We start from the raw sequence: 25,697 nt of genomic DNA on the forward strand, positions 1-25,697 counted from the left end.
AGATGTTCTATAAACACAGGCTCATAAATACTTTATTACTGAAAGCTATAACAAAAACACGAAATGACAAGAAATTAATTTCTGGGTTGATATAATAGTGAAACTAATCTCAACAACGAGCAGGTTAAGGTCATCAGACTTTTTGATGCCTAGATTATCAGATACCACGTTATCGGATTTTAACTCATGGAGCAAACGTGTATCCAACAAGAATTAAGATAAAAGATTCGTAATGCATTCGCTGAAATTAAAAGAAATTCGTATCGTGATGGATTCAATTTGTTACAGATGTGAATCCTATTTAATAATAAAATTTAGTAACGGGCATTACACGAAAATACTCTATAGGACGAAAAACTAATCCAGTGTTATTTTATAGTTCTGCGTGTAACCTTTTGAAATACATAAATTAATGAATATTTATGGGATATTTTCCTTCCATTATTACTCGTGGAATATTCCGATACTATTATATGGAAAAAAGAACGTGGGATATTTGACGTGGTTGGAAATTAGGTAGAAACTAGCATCAAAAGAGCATTATTCCTCTTGTTACTCGCAAGTATCATTATATTCCCGGACATACAATATATTTTTACAAATACGTTTTCTCGTTTATACACAGACTTTTTCAAGGATCGGGTGGGAAAATTGCGGATATATCTTTCCGTTTAGCATAATCATATACCTTTTCTCTGCCACGATTTACGATGGTTACATAGTGTCAAACTGCATATTAATGTCTTTATATCCGATGCAACAAACGAAAAAGAGAAAAACAGTGTTATGACGATGAATCGTCTAAGTTCGAGATCGGCCTCGAGAGATATCGCAGCTATAATGTTCAATCGGTGAACGCAATCTTAGTGAATTAGCATTTTTCTAACATCGATTTACTTTAAAGTGGATTTCTTTCTTTCTTTAACTAGCCTTACATTAAGTTACAACGACGACATCGAAAGCATAATACTCTTTGTCTTCCTTTCTTTCACCCTATTTCTTATTCTATTGATTGCACTCATGTAACTGCGTCGAAGAGGAAACGCGCGACGTTTCCGGAAAACGCTCCTCTTTAGTAAAAAGAAAAAAAAAAACGATTATAAATTTTCTGCAGACATTATTTACGTCACATTACGCTTAGCTAAATTTTATTATCGCGATCATTTTGTCCTTATTATTATCCTCTGAATGTTATCTATTATACATCCATACTACATTCTCCAAGGTGGAACCGATGAAAATTATCCGCAATAGTGTATACACAATTTTGACATCTTGCCATGACACAGTCCCGCACAAAATTATATTATTAAAATATTATTAAAATAAATAATAACACTCAGTTCGTGTTGCGGAAATTGCAGAAATTGCAATTCATAAAGCTCGTACTTTCGAAATATGTTGTTCCTATTGTTATTGAAACGTTCCATGTTTTAATGATTTGATGAGTACTTTTTACTAATATAATTGAATAAATGAAAATCTTAATACGTTATACAACAATTTCGGAACGATTATTTATTTTTTGCTCGTATCTTTTCATCGACTCAACCAATTCGATCCTTTATCTTTAAAGTTACTCTAAATCTCTTAAGCGATAACAAGTTACCAGCTATTTTCAGTTAACACCGTTTTACTATTAGACTACGTCCATTTCACTTGTACACACAAACGTATGTGACAGGCTATTTCTGTTTCTCGAGACAAATTCGATCTGGACGATCCCTAGTATTAGCTTCTCCTGCTTTTCATTCTTCGCAACTTCACGCATCTTTATCATCGAAATCCGTCGATTGGTAAAGCTGCCTTGCACTGGCATTACTATCCTCAAAGCTATTTTCCTTCGACAAATTAGTGTAATATATATTAGGTCTTAACACACGAAACGTCCAATGATTAAAAAATCGGCATACTTCAATCACATATGAAAGAGAAGATTTTCGAAGATGCGAATATTTGATGGAAACGAAAAGTTTAGAAAATTGATAAAACACGAAATTGAATGTAAAATCTCATGTAATACGGTCGAATAGAATTTGTCAAAATGACGAGATATTTACGTAGATATGCGGAACATGGTAATCTCCAAAATAATAAAACTCTCTTTTTTTAGAATTACATACATTTTATGAAGTTTGGATTTCACGTAAATTAGAATTCGCCAAAGGAAAATAGAAAACCAATTTGCCCGCTCTGTGTATATTGCACACGTTAAGGCTGCAATAAAAAAGTCTTGGTTATAATGCTTTATGCGTGTCATTCGGACAGGCAAGCAAACATACAAGTTCATTAATGGTTACGTGTACGATAAATATCTTAGACATAAACAGTGATATTTATCGGTTATCAACTATATAACGCAATAATGCCTATCGCGAGAACTGAAATTTTCCAAAGAAATCAATCATTGTTTAAGTTGACTTACAATACAACCATTCTTTCCATTACTTGTTTTATTTATACATATGATCATAAGCTGGGCAGGCTCTTGCAAATAACATTGCAACACGTTAATGTGCTGCTGACGTACAATTGTAATTTGACCATTAATTCCTGTACGTGGCAGTTCCGTTGAATACTACTAATAATAGTACTAACATTGCATATTTTATACCGCGGTCTCTTCGCCTTTTCATAATAAATAACATGCAATAGAATTCGTGAAATCAATTAATCGTTCGTCAATTAATTAAATCATCGAAATAATTGAAATGCGTAAAATCTATGTATCGTAAATTAAATCGCATTTCGATTATATTCGTTTGTAACAGCAGGTGCACAGTTCAAAGTACGAGATTGCCACGTACAGGGACAGCTATGAAATGCGCACTTTAGTAGTATTCGGATTCTTGAATGATCAGAATCGAAATCATATGTATGAAACAGAAATTGTTCGAGTAATTAGAAATTGCGAGCTGCTTGTGTGTTACTAGTAACAAGAACATGCCTTAAATTTTAAATCTTATTGTCGTATAAAATGCATATATCTTTTGACATATCTTCAAGTGAATTTTACACCCCAATCATATAATAAAATGCTTTATGTGCTCGATACTTATCGATACTTTGTGCGATACAACGATGTTTTTATTCTGTATTTACTTTCAACTATCATACGCCTCTTGCATTTCTCGCGATTTATGTCTAATAGGATATCCTTATGAGGCGAGTCGATTATTATTCGCACAGTCCTTGTACAGTGTACGAATAGTATGTGATATCGTAACTAGAATGAAACAAAAGTGGAATTAGAAAATCGTAATCGATGCGAATAATCGCGATTATCGTAATTTTCAATTTAGTTGGAACGCATCGTTCTTATAAAAGTGAAGGGTTTCGTTAACCTGGAATGTGCGTTTGTACGCTCGAGGCAATTTTCACGCTCTCAACATGAACACACGAACGCATGCATACACATACTCATGTATACGCACATAAACGTACACGCTCACGAGTGTGTGAATATTGTCGATATATCGACAAATTCGCCGATAATATCATTTGCAGACTCTGCTAATTTGCGTTCGAATAATTAATCTTTCGGCTGGTAATATTGCTTCCTTTTAAACAACGTGAATTTTACACCTGGACATTTGCAATTCGTCGATTCATCATGTGTAATTCATACTTTCAAATTTATTTCGAAGGTTTCGTAACTTTGGTACGTTATGAAAATTCTCTTAATTTTAATTCGTGACACGAAAAGTAAACGTTTGACGTACAGTTATCTTACTCGCGTGTAGTTATAAAGAAGTAAACGTGTCAATATACCTGTTTTTGAGTTGTCCGAACTATGTATGTATGTATGTATGTATGTATGTATGTACGTATGTATGTATGTAAACACTATTTACGCTTCTTTTTATTTTCTTATCTGTATATTACTATAACTTGCAATAGCTGTTATGCTTTAGAAATTTATATCGAGTGAATGTTTAGATAACGCTATTGATTAAAGCGAACAATTGATAATTTCAATTCTTTTTACTCGGTATGAATTATGATATGATTGCATTTGTTGACATAAACCCGTGTGCGTCTCTCACATACACAGGTAACAGTGTGGAAAATTAAAACTACGATTAGAGTTACGTATATGTATGTGATATTTGTAACTTAAGAGAGAGATTACTTCTCCTTTTTGTAAGAAATCGAATCGTTTAAAAGCGTTCCCGCTTATTTCTCTTTATTTTCACAGAGGAACACATACTCGACCGCTTTGTAGACGTAAACTGAAAATAATTGTCGAATGGTTATTACAAAGTTTCTATATCTGCCGCCGTTGTTCTAGCTACGGAAGTAACACATATCGATACATTCTGTCACATTAAACATTACAATTATATTGAACGACCCTTTCCTTTCTGTTCATTCTCTTAACTGCCTTTTTAAGAAACCATATATTATTCTAAAACAAGATAACTAACGTTAGACGTAAATGTAACGTTACGGTGTAAAATAACCGATTGTTAAACTGTTCGTGAGCTAATCGGGTAAATCTACACAACTTACGATTTTGTTAATATGAATCACAAAGGTGATCGTTTTGGTAACAAGAAATACAGTTTTCGCTCTTCTACTTCACAGGTATCTCAGGATAATATTTACCTAGGAATAATATTACTACAGTCGCGATCATAGTTATTTGAATAATGAGAATTTCGTTACGTTCATCGGTTAGTAACGAAATTAATAAAAATCTTGTATAACTATATTGTTAACAATACTTCTCCTCACCATTATACATAGTATGCTTCTTGTTTTACGTACAACGAGGTGTCATTTGGTGGTAACGTACATAATTTACAATAAAGCTAACAAGGAGACATTGCCACCACAAGCAAATGACACGTTATACACGTTATACGGATTTAGTATTCACTATTTATTGATTACACAGTTCTTTGATTTATACAAACCATGAACGCCTTATGTCCGTTAAAGGGTACCATTTAAGTTTCCCCTTTTTCTTTCGCTTTTCATTCCCTCGGTCATATTCTGTTTTCGTCTTTCTATTCTTCTTAATGCTTCGCATTTGTCATAACCATATCTACGGATAGTAATTAGATGTTAAAATTTTAATAATAAAGAAACAAAAGAAGCAAAAGATGCAGGCGATGGATTGGAACACATTTTCCCTTTTAATGGTATTATACTATACATAGACTATATACCGACTATAATCATTATTTCTTTATTTTTATACTTAACTCTAACTTTTACTCTATATTCTATATACGTGTAGTTACTATCAGACTACGGATATTTATGCAAACTCGTATTTTTCTCAAGACAAATAAAGCAATGGAACCTAAGCGGAAATTTGTTTTCCTTGTTAAACGTTATAATAAATGGTAAGCTTTGCTTATTCACACTACACATTTGCATGCTATGTGCATCTCTTGCATTTTTCCACTTTTCAATTTTCCATAAATTGAGAAAAATCCGCGGTCTAGTTATCATAATGATTCATTTACCAGAGCCATTGTGTTTTTTTAAATCGAGGTTTAGGCTATTCTCAATATGTCTTTAAATATCGATTTTATATGTACTCTTTAATCCGAGAACTTTCGAAAAATTCTTCAACGTATGCTCTTTATTAGATACTTGTTTAAAATACGTAATAAACAGATTTAAAGTAATACGTAATAAAAAATGTAAAATGGTAGTGATAACTCATTTGCTGGATATATTTGTGTTTATTACTTTGTAAGGGGGAATTTTCAATTCTTCGAGGGAATGTTTATTACTCTATATATTATTTTGAATTCAAAAACAACGCATTGTAGACGAAAATAGCATTAATACCGAATACTTAACACGTTTCTCTTTTTTTTTTCTTGGTGTGTGTATTAACGCAGTTTTAACCTCCGCGAGGAGATTATTCTTCTAACACGTTCGTGGCCGATAACTTTACAGAAATCCTAAAGTAGAAGACCGACAGTTTCTGCAATTAGGGCAAGGGCAAAAATTTGATAAGTTTGCTTTCAAATATGCATCATAACTTGTATCGCTTTAATTTAAACAAACATAAAAACTTCTTCTTTGCTTAGGGTCATTGATAATTGATCTATAAAAAAGCATAATATTACGTCAGCAATCTAGCATATGTTAACATCGAAAGATTATAATTTTGCGGATCATTTACAACAGCGTATTCAGCGTATCGTTAAATGATAATAAAACTATTATAAAAATAAACGAACGAATCTTACCTCTTCGCTATTTAGTACTAGTCAAACCTGTCCGCTGGTTTCAACATTTCCTTCTTGTTTCCTGTCTTGCTTTTCATTCTCTTTCTCTGCTTGTTTCTCTTTGTTCTTCTCTTTCTCCATTTCCGCCTCTTTCCCTTTCGCTTCTTCTTCCTTCTCTTTTTCTCTTTCTTTCTCTCTTTCCTTTTCCTTCTCCTTATATTTTTCCTTCTCCTTTTCTCTCTCCTTCTCACGCTCTTTCTCCCGTTCTCTCTCCCTTTCAGCTTTGCGTTCTCTGAGAATTTCCATCCGACGTGCCCGATGCAAGCTTCCTGAAGGGAAAGTGGAATCTTCGACCGCGGCAGCCGCGGCCGCACTCGCCCCTCGCTCCACGGCCGTCTGCTCAATAATTTACTTGACTGTATTTTTCAATATGTTCTCTGTATCTAATCTCTATACATCGAAGAGGCACGCGTGCCCAGAACGAATAAGACGAGTTAGGTACATACTTTCAATATGAAACTGGCCGTCGAACTTTTGGCGATGGGACTCTGCGCCGAGGACGGATGACTATGACCGGGCCCATGAGTAGTAAAATATCCGCCTGCTTTCGGTTTTATGTGGCGATTGTACATCTCCATGTGCACGATTTTCATAAATTCGATCTGCGCTGCCAATTTCTGTATTTCTTCCTGCAGCATACATAATCAATGATAATCATTGTCCGCGACGTAACACGAAGTGGTGTGAGCGAAACAGAGAGAAAGGTTCATCAGCACAATAATTCATTGACACTATTATTCGGCTGGCGTAAGATAGTATTGTTTATAACTTAATCGTTTTTAACTAAGAATACAAACTTTTTTCATCGTTTCGGCGCCTACAATCGACCATAAAGTATACATATATTCCCAATATATTTTGTGACACCCTGTATGTGTATAATGTAATAATAGTTTTATATCGTGTTTTATTAGGTTGTCCAAAAAGTTTCTTTCGTTTTATGAGGAAATAATAGACGCACAACGTTTTTTGTTTTATATTATTTTGTTGAATTACGTACGATCCATTTTGTTCTGTTGAGATAAACACTGCGACATTTTACAGACTTGGTTTTACGTTTGTATGAAGGTGTACTGTTGTAAAAAACACGTTTTTCGGACATCCTAATATTATATACGTTTATTTTGAAAGTACCTTTTTTGTTGTTTCGAGAAAATAAAAGATTAGCATATTAGTCAATTCAAAGATATAAATTAATTATATCAAGTCTGACAATGTTTCTACTAATTTGTCAATATGTAATTTGATTATATAAATTTCTTTTAGATAAATTTAACTAAAATAATGTATATTTACGGGCTGCAAATGGACTTGCACCACTTCCAAAATAAACGGTCCATATATTAAGATATACAGGGTTGTTGGTAACTGGCGGTACAAGCGTAAAGGGAGTGATTCTACGCGAAAAAAGAAGTCGAAAATATAGAATAAAAATTTGTCGTTTGAGGCTTTGTTTTCGAGAAAATCGACTTTGAATTTTCGCTCGGTACGCGTGCACTTTATCACGTCTCGTTATAACGGATCTCACTGTAGATCGTTGTCTCGATGGAAAAAATTAAAAAAAAAAATAAAAAAGAAAAGTTTTTATTCTATATTTTCGACTTCTTTTTTCGCGTAGAATCACCCCCTTTCCACTTGTACCACCAGTTACCAACCACCCTGTATATATATACATATATATATATATTTTTTTTTTTATTATATTGCGATACAATCTAAAGAAACGCAGGAGTTGTGTTACTTTGGACTGTAATAATTGCATTTTGAATTTATAGTATCAGCGGTAGACAAATACCAAAACGTTTCTCTGTCATAAAAGCGAATTATTTTTCAAAGTCACGGGACAGGTTGATATTTTGTTGCTGTATTGTCAGTGTAAAAAGAATGCACATAGAGATAGAAAATTTATACAGAAAATATCTGGATATCGAGGCAACTGTAGCAAAACAATCGGAATATTCAAGAATTGGAAAGAATTACACAAAGGCGAGGAATATTCATTAATATTCATCTTTTTCGTGTAATTACCTCCCAAGCTATTCGCTATTAAACAGAATGTTGCACGTGGTGTTTACTTTGTTTCGTGGAATGTCTTATTATATAGGGTGTTCAGAAAAAATGTTACAAGCCGTCTTCTCGGAAACCACAGCAGGTATCTATTCATTTTTTTTTTTTTAATTATAGTACGAGAGAACTGATTATTCGAAGAGTTTTCTTAATGTAATACCATATTGATTTCTGTTCATCTAGAACATCTGAATTTTGCTTGAATCATTTATTCCGCATAGTTAAAGAATTATGATGAAAGAAATATTTAAAGACGAACTACGCGGAGGCGTCGAAGCGCTACGATTTTAAACGCTTAATGAAATTTTCCTTTAGAATAAGTCTATTTTAATTACCCCTCGACGCCTCCACGTAGTTTCCCTTCAAATATCCCTTCGTCATAACTCTTTAATTACGCAGAATAACGAAAGATGGTTCAAATAAATGTTATTTAGTTTCACAAGAGCTATCCAAACGAACAGTCTACGTAAATTTCATTTAAAAAAATAAGGGCGCTGCTCTTGCCTTGCTAGCGATCATCTCAGAAAAATCATTTGTTCCTCACATAATCAATCTTCTTGCTACGGTTTCTGGAAAAATGTCATTAACAGTTTATGTGGAACACTCTATAGATTAGGTAGAGTTACTACATATGTATATTCGTGATTTAATGCCCACCATTCATTTTTCAAATCGGATTACATATATTTGTTTAATTAGACGTGTAACGTATTCTGTGACCAATTAATTGATCTATGGTACAATGGCGATAAAAGAAAGTTTAAAATCGATACGACTACGAATTCTAGCAATTCCTATACTCAAAATTACTCATATTAAGCATAAACTCCTTTGCACACATCACTGTCTGTTTATTAAAACAGAACAATATACCTTCAATTCCTCATTCTCTTGGTGTAAATCTGTCGCTTCTTCGGGCACTAAGCCGATCCCATTTAAAGAGAAACTGGCCGTAACACCGCGGGCTCTAGCACGGCTATCCCATTGATCTCCTTGTCCTCGTAAAACTCGGATCACCTATAGTTATATGAGATTAGAAATTTATGATCGAATTAAACGACGATTATTTAATCGTTCAAAAAACTGAATTTTACTATTTTACCGTATAGGAGGGAAAGCGAGACAGCGAAAGAATAATTGGATTACCTTGGGTGCAAATACAAGAAATATGGTGACAGAAGTAGACAGCTGTGTACGCAAGAAGCCTAACAAATACTTGATATCCGGGCCAGCATGAGGGAAAATGAAAAGACTGCAAAAGACGTCGTAGAATTTCAATTTTAAATTACAGTAACATCGGACAGGTAATAGTAAAAAGATGGAAAGTCATACTGAATAGCGATCATGGTTATATTCACAGCTGCTATATTGTAAATAGCGTAGCTTATTAAACGGGCCTCGTTGAAGAGACTCTCTGCATTGCGAACGTTGTAACACACTTTAATACCCCACGCGAGGAACAGAATTTCTCCTGAAAGGAAAATTTCATTTAGTAGGTGACGTCTAGCGATATATTTCTATTTGATACAACAGCAGAAGTTTCTAACGAATACTAGATATTTATCATCCAAACCTAAAACAAGCGACCAGCGAGCTGTCTCGAAGGTCGTCAAAATATGTTTTATCAATAACGTGCTTCAACATTTGTTATTACCGATTGCTAAACTATGGTCCCACCAGTTGAAAGAACATTGGTAGAATTTCAGACCATAATTGTCAGCTATCACTTCGGCATACGGCGGTGCGCTGAGTGTCCACGTGCCAAGATAAATTAACATTACTAACAATATTGGGACCATCCACTGCAGCAGCTGCTTGTCCGTAAGCTTCACCTTATGCGCGCTTTTCACGCGATATGTGAGAGACACTCTATGAAAAAGGACACTTCGTTTTATACATACACGGTAATGATACATAATCATAGTAGCTGATTACGACACCTTGCAATAAAGGTAATGTACATAGAAATAAAACAGATATTGACACTATACAGCTATATTAAATGTCCATTGAATTAAAAAAGTTTACTTGTTTTCTGAGAAAAAGAACGATTTTTATATTTGTGTTAGTATAATCAAGGCATCAAGCCTCTGTAAAACACTCGAGGAAAGAAACAAAAGGCAAACAGAAAATAAATTTGAATTAAATTAACATTCACAAAATGATAAGGAGATTGATTCTGTTTTTAAAAGGAGTGAAACGGTATCGTTTCTTCTTACTACTTTCATATCGTTTAGTGTCTGATAATTATACACAATATTTTTGCGTATTATCTTTTATTACGTCGCAAATATTATTACTACTCTTTTCTCCTTCTACTTCTCGATTGTCACATATGGATTTTAAATTCCAGTCTCTTCGTTTTATTAGTCAAAAATAATACTTAACATTCTTTGTTTGAAGTTCGCGAAAAAGATGAATAATAATGTTATTTTAATAATAATAATAATTATTCTAATAAAATCTGATAATGATTCCGAACATGGCTTATGAAATCGACAGATTTCTCAACGAAGGCACTTTAATTCTATCCTCTAAAGCAGTTGTCATCTTTCTATTATCTTCATGAAAACAGTTTTTGATCTTATCAAAATAATATTTTATTCTGGCGAATAAAGACACTGCGCTTCGAGAAAAATTAGATTAATTAGTCTTGTACTATTATGGATTATTCTACGTAGATTATAGATTAAACATACAATTAGTTCGAATATCCTTCGTAATATGTATACAGTATAACTGCATGAACGTGTTATTATGTGGGTAAGGTTGAAAATATTCTGCATAAATATCGCTGTAATTTCGAAGTTCGTACGTCTTACCTCCAAGTTTTCATCAGCAGTGCTGTGTATGAAATGCAAAAGCCGAGATGTCTCGTCCATTTCGTGGCGATACAAGAATACATGTCCAAAACGGGAAATATTGCGGCCATCTAAATACACGAAAAAATATGAAAAATATTACATACGAGCGATGCGTTAGATACTTTTATGCATTTACGAGAAAGTGTATGCGTACTTCGAGATACATAATAGCACAACCCAAAAGCGTAATAGACAAAAATATCGGCGAAGCGACCTTGAACACTTTGAGCTTACGGTGTTGATACATATAGACCACTAGGATGATGGTACCAAACACACAGAAAATAGAGAACGATAGAAGAGAGATTCTGAAAACACATACACACGTGCAAACATGTTATTATCTGATAAACAAACATCTGAAAGAATCGTAAAATTCATTTACTTAGTCTGAAAATGTGCCATTTCGAGAATGTATATCATTTTCATATTTCAATTGTACCTATGTATCCGAGAATAAGATCGATTAAGTTGATAATTACAAAATGTTTGAGACAGATAATCGAAAGACAAATAGAAGTTTACGGTTACGTTCATACCGGAAGGGCCAGTTGTAGGTGGCTAAACAGGGTTCGGGTCCCTTGCACTTAGCACATCCTGGTGCACAACGTAAGCAGCGGAACACCGTTACGTACGCGTCGCTTATGTTCTCTTGCATTTCCTTCCAAGCAGCTACAAAATTAATGGTTTAGCTGAGCTACAAGTCTCGCTGATAACGCATCTCTCGTAGGCGAGAGTCAAATTATCTACTAACCTTCGACGAGAATTCCATCAAAAACGGATTGATGTTGGCTCGTGCTGTAATAACCTTTCCGACATTTGCATACATATGCACCTTTCGCCCAACCAGCACCGACACCGTTTTCATTTATACGATTATTTGGACTCTGATACTCACACTGTAAACCATACGAAACATCAGTTGCAACGAAACCTTTAAACTCGAGCGACTTAAACCACAACCTTAAAGAAGCTTCGATGCTATTCTGATAATGCGATATCTATTAAGCACTTCGAAAATTTCCTTTTGTAACGTTTCCGACTGCATGATAATGTTTATATTCAGAAAATGAATCACGATAACGGATAAAGACAATAAATGAAACGGGGAATGCCTTGTAACGGTAGCTAGACGCAGAGAGTTCTAAGAGACGCTAATTAAATGTAGGGAAGACTTACCTGTGTCGTGTCGGTATGACATTTGTGCGTGCCTTTAAAAGATGCTATTTGATTACTTAGAACTTCGTTCTCATTATTTAACGACGATGCATCACATTGATTTACTTCTAGCCCACTGATATCGATATCTACGCTTAAAAATTCTCGAATCCTTAAACAAGATATAATCTTATTAATATTTATCAACATAGCTGATCCACTTATTGAGTAAAGAGGATTAAAGGTCAGTCTGAAGGGCTGTCGATCGAAGATAATTTTCTTATCAAGCATTTTCAATAGAATATTAACGATATTAAATCATACATGCAACATATTTATACTATCTTCCTTACGTTAAAATTCATACTCTTGTTAGTTGTTAGTCACTGTACAAATGTACGATCAATGAAGTTGCAATTATTTACGAACGACGTTATATTTATGTTGGTTTAAAATAAGTTTTTAAAAACAGACGTACTAACACTGCTACGTAGCGGTAACACCGATGTCGACCGCAAGTTTTAATTGTCTAAAAATGTACTTGAAATCAGATAGAATGAATGAATTAATTACAATTAATTTTGCGACGTAAATGTAATGAAGTATACAAGTTTAACTCGAAATAAACAGGATTCAATTTTAATAACGATAATTAAAAAAATAATATTACACTCGCACGTTGTCGTTAGAAATTAATACGATCTTTAATCGAACGACAGAGTTCAATTTAATTGCGAATAATGAAACGAAGTTTGATATAAATCTAAATTATTAACGTGAAGGATTAAAAGTTAAGATAAATGATTGAATACGAACCCATGACGAGCGTCTGGTGGCCGTATGTTAACACTGTACGAAATCAACCAGCGATGACTTTTGCAGGAGAAATACGGGATGGTCCACCAACCCCTGTAGGATTCAATCGCCGGTGACTGCATGAATTTCGGTGACCTGGGATAACACGCAAACGCCACAAACCGCCATAGAAACTTCGATCTTTTTACGCACACGTATTTTGTGCAACGACCCCATTATTGTATATACATCTTATTCTTTCCTTCATCCCGTAGTCTTGGCACTTCACGGTCATCCGGTATATACGAACATTAAATTGCGGCCTAATCTCGAAATAATTGTCTGAATGTATCAACATTCCATTGCAACCAAGCGTATGCAAGTACTTGGATTGTAATAATTTGAAAGTAAAATAAATAAACAAACTTATACAACAACATATACAAGGTGTTACAGTTTTTTTCTGTCAGCCTTTACCAACACGTTCTATAAGCATAAACAGGAAAATGATTTTATATAAACGTATATTATATTGCTCGAAATTTTATTAAATAATTAAGAAATTGAATATAAAACACGGACGTAACAGACTTGTAGTTATGACATAAATTAGTTGTTAACGAGTGACGTTACCAGGTATTAATGGTCCATTTCAAAAGATTGCTCGTCTTGTTAAAAAGTATAGGACCGAGAGCATGAAAAAGTTGAATTTATCATTCCACGAAGTTCATTTTGCTTAATCCCAGTCAGTCAGTGATCTATTCTTATCAGTTTAATCACACGTGTTAATTGTAATGTAGTATCATGGATACATTGCCTAAGAAATATCGGGTGAACCATAAACAATATTGCGAGAAAGCCTAAGTGTCGTTAGGCCAAAAGGGCCTGGTAGTTTTACCGTGTGGTCGTTACCTGGACAGTCGAGTTGAGATAGTCGTGAGTTGAGAGTCGAGTGGTGAGGAGTCGAGTTGTTGGGAGTCGAGAGTTGAGTTGCCGAGTTGTTATGAGTTGTAAACTATTAATTGCGAATTGTGAATTAACTATTTAGTTGCCTTAGTTATAGCACATTACTGTTTTAGTTCACGTTAAATAACAATCGTCTCCTGTTTAATCCATTGTAAATAGATCTATCGATCAATAAACTTATCATATAGGATAGAAATCATTGGAAACACTAATTTCTAATATTTCCAAATAAATAAAAAAATCCTATAATAATATATTTTTGCATACTTTTCTCTTTAGTTTCCCACACACAAAACTCCAGCAGCCAAATCAAAAATATTATTCCCTTCGTTTTTTATTCGTTTTCTATAATCTTTTACAGTAGCTTCGTGTAAAGTAACGTGTACGTGCATAAAATCTTTTCTTGATCTTTCCAATAGAAAGTATTAACAAAATTTGAGTGAAAAGAATTTTTCAAATTGGTAAAAGAAATACTCACATTCAACAGCATAATGGTTCCAATATTTTCAATATTTACAGAGAATATAAAAATATCTATAAAGAATTTCACCAAATGAGTATTATGCTTATCATATAAAATATCGTACCTAAGTGCTGCTTTTAAAAAAACACAGCGTTATATCCGCGTTGCGAGTATATTTTTCTCCGTGGATTTATGCATACGTATTACGTATCAATTTCTCAAAATCAACTAGATGTGACCGTTCGTGTTATTTCCAAACTGGGATTTTGATTTGTTGATTGTCTACGACTTTATAATAATAATTCAGGGAATAGTCCAGTGACTTTTTTACGAGATAATTTGGAAACAAATCTGTACACATACAGTGGCGTATATTATATACTAATCAATTAACTTCATCGTTCTCTAGTACCTTCATACGATTACGAAAATTTGTGATCATGGAACTGGAATGCAGAAGCTGATGAAAGAATGCCTCGTTGCAAGACAAGCGTATAAACAATTTTACGAGAAGTATTTCATTTTTTAATCGTCCATGTGTCTCGAAATCCCGTTGTTTTATTTCGTATTGGCGATATTCGCGTGTACGGAACGCTTGCCGTAATTACTGTCGAGCATTTTCGCAGGCGAATAGCTTTGTCATGTGAAGTTCGTAAACGATAGTAAATTGGAAGTGCCTTCTACAGGAAGTCCTCTATAAATAGGAACTACCGCGTGTATTTCCACGGTAATTGATCTTTGCAAGACAAGCGAGAAAGTACGGGTTGCACGAGATTGGCACACTATGTCCCATACCTATACATATGTATGTCTCACGTGTGTAAAGAATGGTTCGTACAACGTTTCCTGATCCTCATCGCAGCTCCAGTCTCTCGTCCTAAGAACGACAAGTTCGACCAAAATGTGCTTTTAAGAGAATAGTAATTGTCTCGGAAAGCGTCGCTCTAATTGCTCGAAGAGATTCGCCGGGTACGCGATAAAGGCAAAGACATATAGGTTATTTTATTTTAGTTATGCATTATGATTTCGAAGTTATCGAAGTCACATAGAAGCATTGTTTGTGCGTAAAATTGCAGTCGTTATGGTTATGCGCGCACCAGCGACAATTTATCGCTTACGAAGACAACGCGAATTTGAAGACGCGATTGCATCAGGCACAGCTTTTTCGTTATTATAAGAAGAAGAAATTGGACCCGCATAGCCTAAGAGGAGATTGAAAATGTGTACCTGTATAAGTTTTATACGCGTAACCTGCGATAAACAACTTTTACAGTCTTGTCGGTTTTAATGTTTTTCTCAAGATAAAAGCCGTTTCATTAGTAATCGTTTAATTAGTAACTAAATTACATAAAATTCTTCGTAATTGATCATCAGGAAAAAGGAAACTGTACGTGTATTTACACATTTTTCATAAGTGTATTTGCAACAATTTCTTTGTTTTATTATATTCGACGGTTAGTTTTACGATACAAGCTATTAATACCACGGCGCCGTACATGGGTGTATGTAATAAAAAGCCTTTAACGATATACCGATAGCGTATTGATTATCGTAGAGTTCTGTTTTAGAATTTATGTTCCCCTTCAAAATAAAGACCCTTGAATACAATGCACACGATATCTGTAATGCGCAATGAACGAAATAAAAGAAAAAGTAAAATTGTTACTTAATGTGTAAAGAACGAAGTAGGACGCAGCAGAAGTGTCAATTGACAGATCTCGTAACACATCGAATAGTATAAATATAACGTATTAAAGTTACCTGTTCAACTATATTCATGTTATTTGCATTATTCGTATCGTAAGACCAACATCGCGTAATAATAAAATTCGCAATTCAATCGCTTCTTAAAAATTATTATTTATATATTATTTATTTCATTATCATTTATATATATTATTATTCATTGACTTCGCATTATTCTTTTTATACTGTATTACGTTGAAGATACTTTTAGTGAAATGAATGATCATTAGAAATAAACAGAAGGATCAGAATTTTGTGGTCTTTCATTCGCGAGCAAAGGAAATCGCACTCGAGGAGATACAGATGTTGTGAATAGAAGTTATAAATAAAACGGTATAAACAAAACTGAAAGCCTTATTTACAATTAAGAGATTAAAAGGAAGTAATAAGGCAATAAGATCATTAATTGATCTTGATGAGAGACATGTTATAGTTCACATAAAAATAAATTAAAAAATTTGCCTAAAAACTTGCTACAGGTGTCGCGAAATAATACGACAAGAAAGTTCAGCGACAAAATATATGAAAAGTTGTACGAAAACTCGATTATTACGATTAGCACGAAAAAGAAAGAAATAGTATAAAAAGTATTTTACACCGCTTTAAAAGAAAAAGATAAATAGATTACAATTTAATTAAAGATGTGTAGATATAGATTTTGCACTATAAAAAAAGATGTTTTTCGTAATTCAATTCAAAATAAAATCAACATATATGCATTATATAAAAGATTTATAAATCTAGAGAATATCTAATAGTAAATTAGACGAAACTACTAATCGTAGACGTAAAGAGGATAAAAGCTTAACCTCTTGCAGCTAAATGTGTTTTTCATGCAAATATATAACGATTTACCATTTAATACGATTCGATGCCAAGGGGTTAATAAGCTATTTATTCCATAAAAACATTTTAATTGTACGATATAGTATTTCGTTTCCTTTTTTGCTATCGTGTGTATAGAAATTCGAACAAAGTTGCATGATACTTATCGAAGAAAGTGTTTTATTTATTTCTGTAACTAGATTTAATTTTAATCTAAACATTTTGTCGGCTACCGGTAGTATATATTTTATCAAAAGAAATTAGAGTTTATATAACTTGAAATATATTTCTCGTACATCGAAAACATTATAAAAAATGTTTTTTTATCAAATTTATGTAGTAATATAAGAGATGGTACACGGTGTTGATCGTTTAATACTATTGGGAAAATATTATATTTTTTTAGTATATATTCAATAAATTTGTTTAAATCATTGCTTAAATCAATTGACTAACAGAATTGAGAATAGCAGGGTAACTGTCAATGGATTTGTCGTAGTAAATAACGAAGGAACTTCCACGAAATGTTCAATTTATAGTTTTTCACGTAACTTTGAGTCTCTTAACAAACACAAATGATTGATTTTTTATAAAGTTTCTTTCATGCATATTTTATGCTTTTATTTATAATCTTATCATGGCTATAGATGTATTTTACTTATGCTTCATGATAATTCGATAGAATATTTTTATAATTTAACTCGATATATTCCATGTATGTAAATTGTAAAATCACGAACTTTGAAACATTCAGACAATAGGATTTGGATAAGCATTGTGATAATCACTTTGACAAGACGTAAAATTTTTCAAAACGTATCTCATTGTTGCGTATCGAGTTTCTATGACTTGACGCTCGTACAAGATGATGAAGGATGATGAATGATCGTGGAGCGCCTATGAAATGCTTATTTTCTTCTCGGTAGAACTGTTTCCAAGTTAAAACATATTGCATATGTATACCTGTTTCTTGTCTAAATTTTACAACCAAAACACGATGTATGTAACAATACTGCATTGGCAATACTGTTCGCCATTTATAATCATCTTTTTATCCGTTCTTATATGTTAAAATCGGTTACTTTACCGAGAAGAGGTAACGAAAATCAAGTATGAAGGGCGAAGTGCAAAACAAAAATGTTTTGTGCTTGTGCGTGTGCGTGCGTGCAGGTTGATGCTTCTTAAAAAGCTATGTGCAAATGTGAATACATTATTTTTAAATAATGTTTTCGACGAATACTTAATATCTAATAAATAAGCATCGCATAAAGTCAGATCGCATCTGTTCGACTTAATAAGATCAGACAAATTTTTATACGAACAACATGAACAATAATTAAAGAAGAATAAACCCATCCCAATAATCGGCTGTAATATTTACTCAAAAGAGAGGCAAAATATTCATTTTCAGTTACAATCGGTTCTTTTCTGAACAAACTGTATACTTTCGAACAATAGAATTACCTGTAATTTACGTCATAATTTGTTATTTAAAAATCATCATATTTAAAATTGATAAATAAGAAAGAATTTATATTATGCTTTACAAAATTTCCTACACCTACAATATTTTGATACACCAACGTTCCATTGATATCTTGTTTGCGATTATTATGTTTAATTATGTTTAATTATTATTACGTTTAGGAACAAGAAGACTATAAATGTTAGTGTCATAGAAAAAAACAATGCTTAATTCATCGTTCAGATACCGATCGCAAGAAATATTTTATACCAATAACGAAACGGACCTGGTTGTTACAAGAAGGAACGAGAATGACAATATTATCTCGATATACAGTGGCTCAGGAAAATATTCGAACATTTCTAGAATATGATCTATATGATACAAAATATTTTGAAAATTCATTGGCATTGTAACAAGACATGTGATTATATATATTAGTAAAATTTAAAACAGATCTGGAAAATTATATAGAAGTTATAAAATATGTATTTATTATTTGTACATCTCGCAAAAGAGAGAGAGAGAGAGAGAGAGAGAGAGAGAGGAGGAGGTAAAGAGTCGCCAAAGTATTTCATTACAGTGAATTATTCACTATATTTATAAGCTACAATATAGCTATTTTTAGCATCAATTGTATATTTAGACAGTGTACAATTTATGCTGTATATTAATTTTTCACTAATAGCATGTTTATAATAAATATCTTGTAACCTCCATATAGATTTTCGGATTGGTTTCAAATATTACTATTATAATCTCAATAGTCTGTTACAGGAGATCACAAGGTCAAATACACAAGAGTGTAGTAGATACGTATATCGCCATCGATATAGCGCAATTTTTGTCTGAAATATTCTTTCGTGTGATTCATGTTTTTCGAAATATTTGAGCGGTTCGAGATAAACCGGGCACACTATATAGCAGAATTTATTATAAATAATGAAACATAAAAAACGTGTTGTTAGAGGAAATAACATTTGGTTAAAATAAATTGGTATAAATAAACGATTGAATTAATATTTCTAATATTGAGTTTCCGTTATACGATTACTTTCCCTTAATTTTGTTATAAATTATCGAATTACAAATAAAAAGTTGTGGAAAAATGTACGCAGTCTTTTGTACATATTCTGTCAGTTTCAAATGATGAAAAAATCAATGAAAGAAGCGGTATATAGAGAAAGCAGAGTGAAGAATTTACATTTCAATGGAGATTTTTAGAACACAGTTTTATGACAACAATTTTATGACGGAGTTTGAGAGTAAATTTCTCGACTGGAGATGAAACTGAGAGGTACAGTGTCGAGCAAAAGTTTTCAGTTATATGAATTTCTCATTTTACATTTTTTGAAAACGATTTCTAAAATAAATAGTAGATATTATTGAATATTACCAAAAAAGAAAAAAGAAAAGAAAGGAATATTATTCTAGATTTTAAACTTTCACGTTTATCAAATTACATATTTGGGATTCTTCGGGTTTTGATTGTGTTTTTAATACACTGTAGCACGTCGCCCTGTGTTTCGATGTTTCGTGTACATTTCAGTTTATTTCTTCAGGGCAGACCTGAAACTCGGTTTAGGTTAACCGTCAGTTTCATGTCTGCAAATTGGAACAAAGCGCAGTATTCTACTAAAAACATTGTCGAAATCCGAAGAACATATGCCAATACAAATGTCAAACAAAAAATATTATTTCCACTTACTTACGAGGTTGTTAAATTGTATTGTTCGAAAATTTCGATCCACTTCATTTCACAACAGAAATCTGTACTTTATCTTATGACATAAATTTGACATATTTTATTTCGAAAATTATTATTAATATTCTATAGCTGTATTCTGTGCATTGACAACAGCATGACTAATCATCGATTAATCTTAAAACAAAGTATATGCTCTCAATCTTATTTAAATCTGAAATAAAACTAACATCGAGTTTAAAACGCATAAGTGTATAAAATTGTTAGCAGATAATCATATTTATATCGATAATTATTATCGTTACTATGTTGAAAGACGCAATCTTTTGTCGTCAGTCTTCCTATATATACAGTAAAATATTATCTGAAATAATTCTGTATATTAAATCATACACGGTTTCCTTAATCTTAGCGAACTTATTAAACTGACTTCACCAGCTTCTTTCACACCGTGTTTTACTTTCTAATACGTCGGTTCTTCTACCAACTGTATATATCTTCCCCTTAATTTTCGAAACAATTGAACTTCAACTCGTTCGTGAAAGTACTACTCTTCCAATCTTCAGGTTCAATGAAAATGTTCTTGTTATCGTGAGGAACCTTCTCTATTTGAAAAGTTCAATCGTGGTAATTTCTGGAATTACAAATAATTTGATATAAAGAACATTTTAGGTCAAGATTTTCTACGATGGAATTTCATTTATATAAATTTTATTTGACATAAAATAAATATGAACGAAATTTTACTAGCTCCCAATTCACTCAACTTTATCTGAGCTATTATCTGAACCGCTGCCGAGTGTGGATCCATTTATATGAACGTCTAACAATAAAATAGTAAACAGTAAGGGTCGCGCATTATATGACACATTCTCACGCTTCGATACAAGTTTGCAACATTATTATGTATTTAAGAGCAAATGTGTCATGAGCAAACATGAACTCCTATTATAGTTGAATAAAAAATCATAGGTGGTGGGGAAAAATAGGTGGACTCCTATTATACGACGACCTGGTTATCCAGTTGCTGGGTACCAGTTCAGGTTGTATAACAGGCAGAAAGAAAAACGACGAGAATGCTAGCCATTTCAACGATACGCTTTAATAAAAGTGATTGAGAAATACTCATAATATAAAAATGAAAAACTTTTAAGCTTAGCAGTTCGATCTTGGAAAATTAATTCGATTGGAAATTTATCGAGCAAACTTGGAAGCTCGTGTGAACAAGTTCAAACGTTCGAACAACGTAGGATTATTCAAAGTCGTACGTGAGAAATGCATTACACATCTGTGAAACTTTATTTCTGAATTAAAGTGTTCTCGTTGCTGAGCTGCTGTTATCAGTGCAAAAGACATAACTGAAGAATATTTGTAATTATCTGCGAAATAAAATATATCAAATTTATCATGTCGTAAAATTCGTATAAAGCGACAAATTATAGTCATTGTAAAAAACAAGAGATCAAAATCTTTCGGATAGGGTATTTTAGCAATTTCGTAATATCATATTTCTATATCTGTTCTGTTTCATTTGCCACGCCTATATCCATTGTTGATCAAAGTTTGTTCCTCGATAAATAAAACCTATGCACAACGTATGTACATATTATATACGTATTGAAGCTTTATTTCGTGATCTGAGATTTTTATAATTGTGATATTCTGAACACAATTGCGGGCTATAGTATTCTTTCCTAATGTATAAAAAATTTATGATCGTTATAAATAAGCGATATTTTATTTGAAACAACGTGTTTTAATTGTCGTTGCTTCGTAAAAGTCATGGAATCGATTTATTTTGATACATTTAAGGGTATAAATGGTGAAAGGTAAATATAAACGCTAGGAGAAACTAATCGTACACTGACTATACTGTTCAAAATTGTCTAAATTTCTCCGAGTAGTTTCGATCTAAAAGAATCGAAAATTTCATAAACGATTGGAAATATAGAAGCAATGATAGCGTAATTGATACATGCAAAACATGCATTTTTATCGAAGTGCGTGAGGATTAGAAATTCGTACAGTAGGCAAATCGAACCTCAGTTCTGTGGTGGCACCCGCGTTTTCAAACCATGGTAAATTTGGATCCGGTATAGATCCTGGCTGAAGTCCGTGACTCTCGACCTTGAACGGTTCTCCGACGCTTCCTGGGCTTCTTTCCAACCAGACTGCGCTAATCACCGCACCCGTGGACGTATTTAGTGCGATCACCCTCGTTTCTACGGCGTCGTTCACTGACATCAGCAATGATTTTGCTAACACATCTAAAAGCACTGATATCACAACGAATTATAAGATAGGAAAGTCAGGTATATATCGATTGCTTGAATTGCTATAAGCCATTAACTTCTACGTTATTTATGCAATAGTTTGGTTTAGAGGAACCAACGTATTAATCATGACACATTTTATGCAAACTACTTTCGAAAGCTTTCGAAAAATGTAAATAACCGTTTAACAAATCCTTAAGTATGACATAAAGCGAAGTTGACCTTCAAGTATCCAAAATTCCTTCGTTCATAAAACAAGAAAAGAAAGTGGACACAGCACGTCATGTAATTTATTCCCCATAACTTCTTCGCCTTAAGAATTCGTTTAATTGAAATATCAATGATGTGATAAACTTTAAGATTATGCGACAAACGTGTAATTACGGATTTCTTTCAAAAAATATAGAAGAGAATGATAATAATATTAGCTTCTAGAGTTGTTACACGAACAGAATAAAAACAAATATTATAAAAAATATCTCTGTGTTCATATAGTCCGAGCAGGGTTTTTTAATTCTATCGTCATTGAAACGATTGTTATTCGATTCGATCGTAAGTAAAATTGCGACAGAGACACGAATAATATCGTTACAGAATTTAACTACGAAGAATAAATCTACAAAATTTCGAGAAAGTGTATTTTTGTAACTGTAGCTGTGGATTTATTAAAAACTTTATGGATTCGTTTTAAAATCAATCTATATCCAGAGTTAAAATCAGTCTAGCCATATAGAGGGTAGTCGATGTATTTCGATGGTATGCATATTCTCGTTACCATTTCAGCCGATGGAATTCGATTAGGTGCTGATATACCAGGCTCCGTACAAATTGAACTGTTGACAATGCGGCCCGTCATCGTGCTCGGTTTATTGGGCAAATCGATTTTACGCTTCTCTCGTAGATTGTCGATTCAAAATTCAATAACGACAAGAAAGTGTTCCCATATTTTGAAATGTCAAACCATTATGTCCTTTTTCCCTTCTAATTCTTATGTACGAGGAGAAATTTTAGAGAAAGATGTTTCATGCGTTATAAAATAAAAGAAGGAATTTCTGTTGTTTAGTTTTCTTGGTTTCTCAGAGTTTGTTTCATAATACTGAGAAATATTACACGTGCAAATATTATTCATTAAGTATTATAGTTATTTCATGTTAAGAGAGTTACATCCTAAAGGTTCTAGAATATTAAAAGAAAAATGTTTTTATTCTTTTATATATAATCTATGCAAATATGTAACACGCACCTGTAAAACAATTTTTCCAAATTTGAGAATCTAAATATTTCACAAATTTTTGGATAAGCGACGCAGCATCAAAAGTAGAGACTCGACGACTAATATTTAATCTATATTATTAACAATCTAATATAATATTATTTAAACTAATTTAAAGACATTGATTCGAAGAAATGAACTCAAAACTTATACTATTTTAAGGTTTCTGCATAATTTTCTACAATGATGCACTAGAACATGTACAAAATAGACAAGTATATCAGTATAGTTATCACATTAATTGTTGGATGTAAGCGGGACTATCGTGAATTCGCTTTTGGTTCTTCTTACGAGATTTACGATTTAACCAAAACATCGCTATGGTGTTCTATTTGTTTCAACAGCACATACGTATTAGCACTTCGTTTATATTATGCTATTTACGAGTTAATTTAAAAAATTGCTACTTTTGAAGAACAATTTTCGGTTTAAGCTCAACGCGTAAAGCGTTGAATTCGTCTTAAGGGGAAGGATTAAATATTTGTATGGGATATGCGCTTCTTTCGTCTACAAATAGCAATAGAGACGTAATGCAAGAATTTTCGAAGCATACATCCGGTTGTAACAGTACAATGATAGAAGTGTCAGACCTAGAGGATATTCCGCATCGTTGCTCGCGTTCAACTGGCATAAATACGAGCATCGTCTCTACCCCTTCACAAGTGAAAACGCGCTACAGGCGATTAAATATCAGACATTCTAATTAGTAACTCTTTTGAGACAGCAACACGAAGATTGTCAACCACTAATTCTTGGCTGAGTTAGTTAAACTTTTGCACATGAATGGAGACGTAGGAAATTCCTTTCGATTTAACAAATCATAGTTAACTAGTAATATGAAAAGCTCGTTGTGTGCGTGTCTTCTAGTGTATCAACTATTTATCGGTAAATTGTTTATCACTCTTCAACATGTACGTACTCTTATTACAATTTCTTCACCTTAACATCTTCAGGGTGATTGTTCCAAAGGATAGATTAGATATTACCTTGCATGCAAATATTTCCAAGGCTGAAATATCACGAAAAAATCGCGTGTCGTAACAACGCGTACGGTACTTGAAAATCTATTGTGAAATGTTATAATAAAACTCCATTTGTCTGAATCGATCGGGAATTCAGATATATATAGTAAGGGTTCGTGTTCAGATAAGTGAGTTGAATCGACGGGAGTTCATTTGATCGGATATTAACTAAAATTTCAAATTTCATTCCACTAAATGGAGTTGCGATAAATGGAATTTTACTGTAGCCGTCACTGTCTGTACGAGTGGTTAAAGTGACATAAAAGATGTATTCTTTGGGAATTGTTTTAATACTTTAGATACGAAATGCCAGCTGTTTATTGTCTTCATTTATATTGGAGGATAGTCAGGAAACGGTGTGTTATCTGCTATTTAAGACTCCGACAGTCTTCTGCTCGATAAGTTTGTTCGTTATAATTGGCATCGGTACAATTTTTACAATATTATATACTTCTTCAAAATACACGCACAGTTGAAAGGTTAACGAATATTTGAAAGATAATCTGTTGCAACATAATTTATTTTATTCATTGGCCGATTATGTTTGTTAATAATACTTCTTTCAATGTCTTTCTCAGAAAGTGTATATTATAGAGAAAATATCTAATCGTGATAAGTTTCACCGAAATAACAGAACAAAGAATGTATTGAATATTCTATGAGTCCATGACATTTTACATTCTTCTTATGCCATTGAAATTGACAATTTTACAACGATTGTTGTTTATTTGACTTAAATGATTTAGCTTATCCTGAGATTGTCGGTGATTAACGTCTCCAGGACGTTATTGGCGATAGGTTGAGTTTTTACATAAAATAAT

The 25,697-nt window shown here is 32.9% G+C and overlaps 1 protein-coding gene across 8 annotated transcripts in view; it reads right to left on the bottom strand.

The window, feature by feature from the left end:
• Window positions 1-4,466: 4,466 nt before the first annotated feature.
• LOC138179306 (probable G-protein coupled receptor CG31760) overlaps window positions 4,467-25,697 on the bottom strand; it is a 66,985-nt gene continuing 45,754 nt past the window's right edge. For 2 of the 8 annotated variants that reach the window (XM_069111960.1, XM_069111955.1), the window contains 14 exons: window positions 22,350-22,584; window positions 13,160-13,294; window positions 12,365-12,515; window positions 11,940-12,084; window positions 11,725-11,857; window positions 11,340-11,493; window positions 11,144-11,253; window positions 9,976-10,190; window positions 9,654-9,792; window positions 9,468-9,573; window positions 9,195-9,338; window positions 6,701-6,883; window positions 6,216-6,593; window positions 5,300-6,070 (listed from right to left, as the gene is read on the bottom strand). In XM_069111960.1, the coding sequence (XP_068968061.1) occupies window positions 6,237-6,593; window positions 6,701-6,883; window positions 9,195-9,338; window positions 9,468-9,573; window positions 9,654-9,792; window positions 9,976-10,190; window positions 11,144-11,253; window positions 11,340-11,493; window positions 11,725-11,857; window positions 11,940-12,084; window positions 12,365-12,515; window positions 13,160-13,294; window positions 22,350-22,584 (2,207 nt within the window). In that variant the 3' untranslated portion in view covers window positions 5,300-6,070; window positions 6,216-6,236. Of the gene's footprint in view, window positions 5,051-5,299; window positions 6,071-6,215; window positions 6,606-6,700; window positions 6,884-9,194; window positions 9,339-9,467; window positions 9,574-9,653; window positions 9,793-9,975; window positions 10,191-11,143; window positions 11,254-11,339; window positions 11,494-11,724; window positions 11,858-11,939; window positions 12,085-12,364; window positions 12,516-13,159; window positions 13,295-22,349; window positions 22,585-25,697 lie in introns of those variants that run through there. The other 6 variants (XR_011173007.1, XM_069111957.1, XM_069111958.1 and 3 more) reach the window with 6 other exon arrangements.

This window comes from Bombus flavifrons, chromosome 4, assembly GCF_040668555.2.
Source record: "Bombus flavifrons isolate JBK064 chromosome 4, iyBomFlav1_principal, whole genome shotgun sequence".
NCBI lineage: Eukaryota > Metazoa > Arthropoda > Insecta > Hymenoptera > Apidae > Bombus > Bombus flavifrons.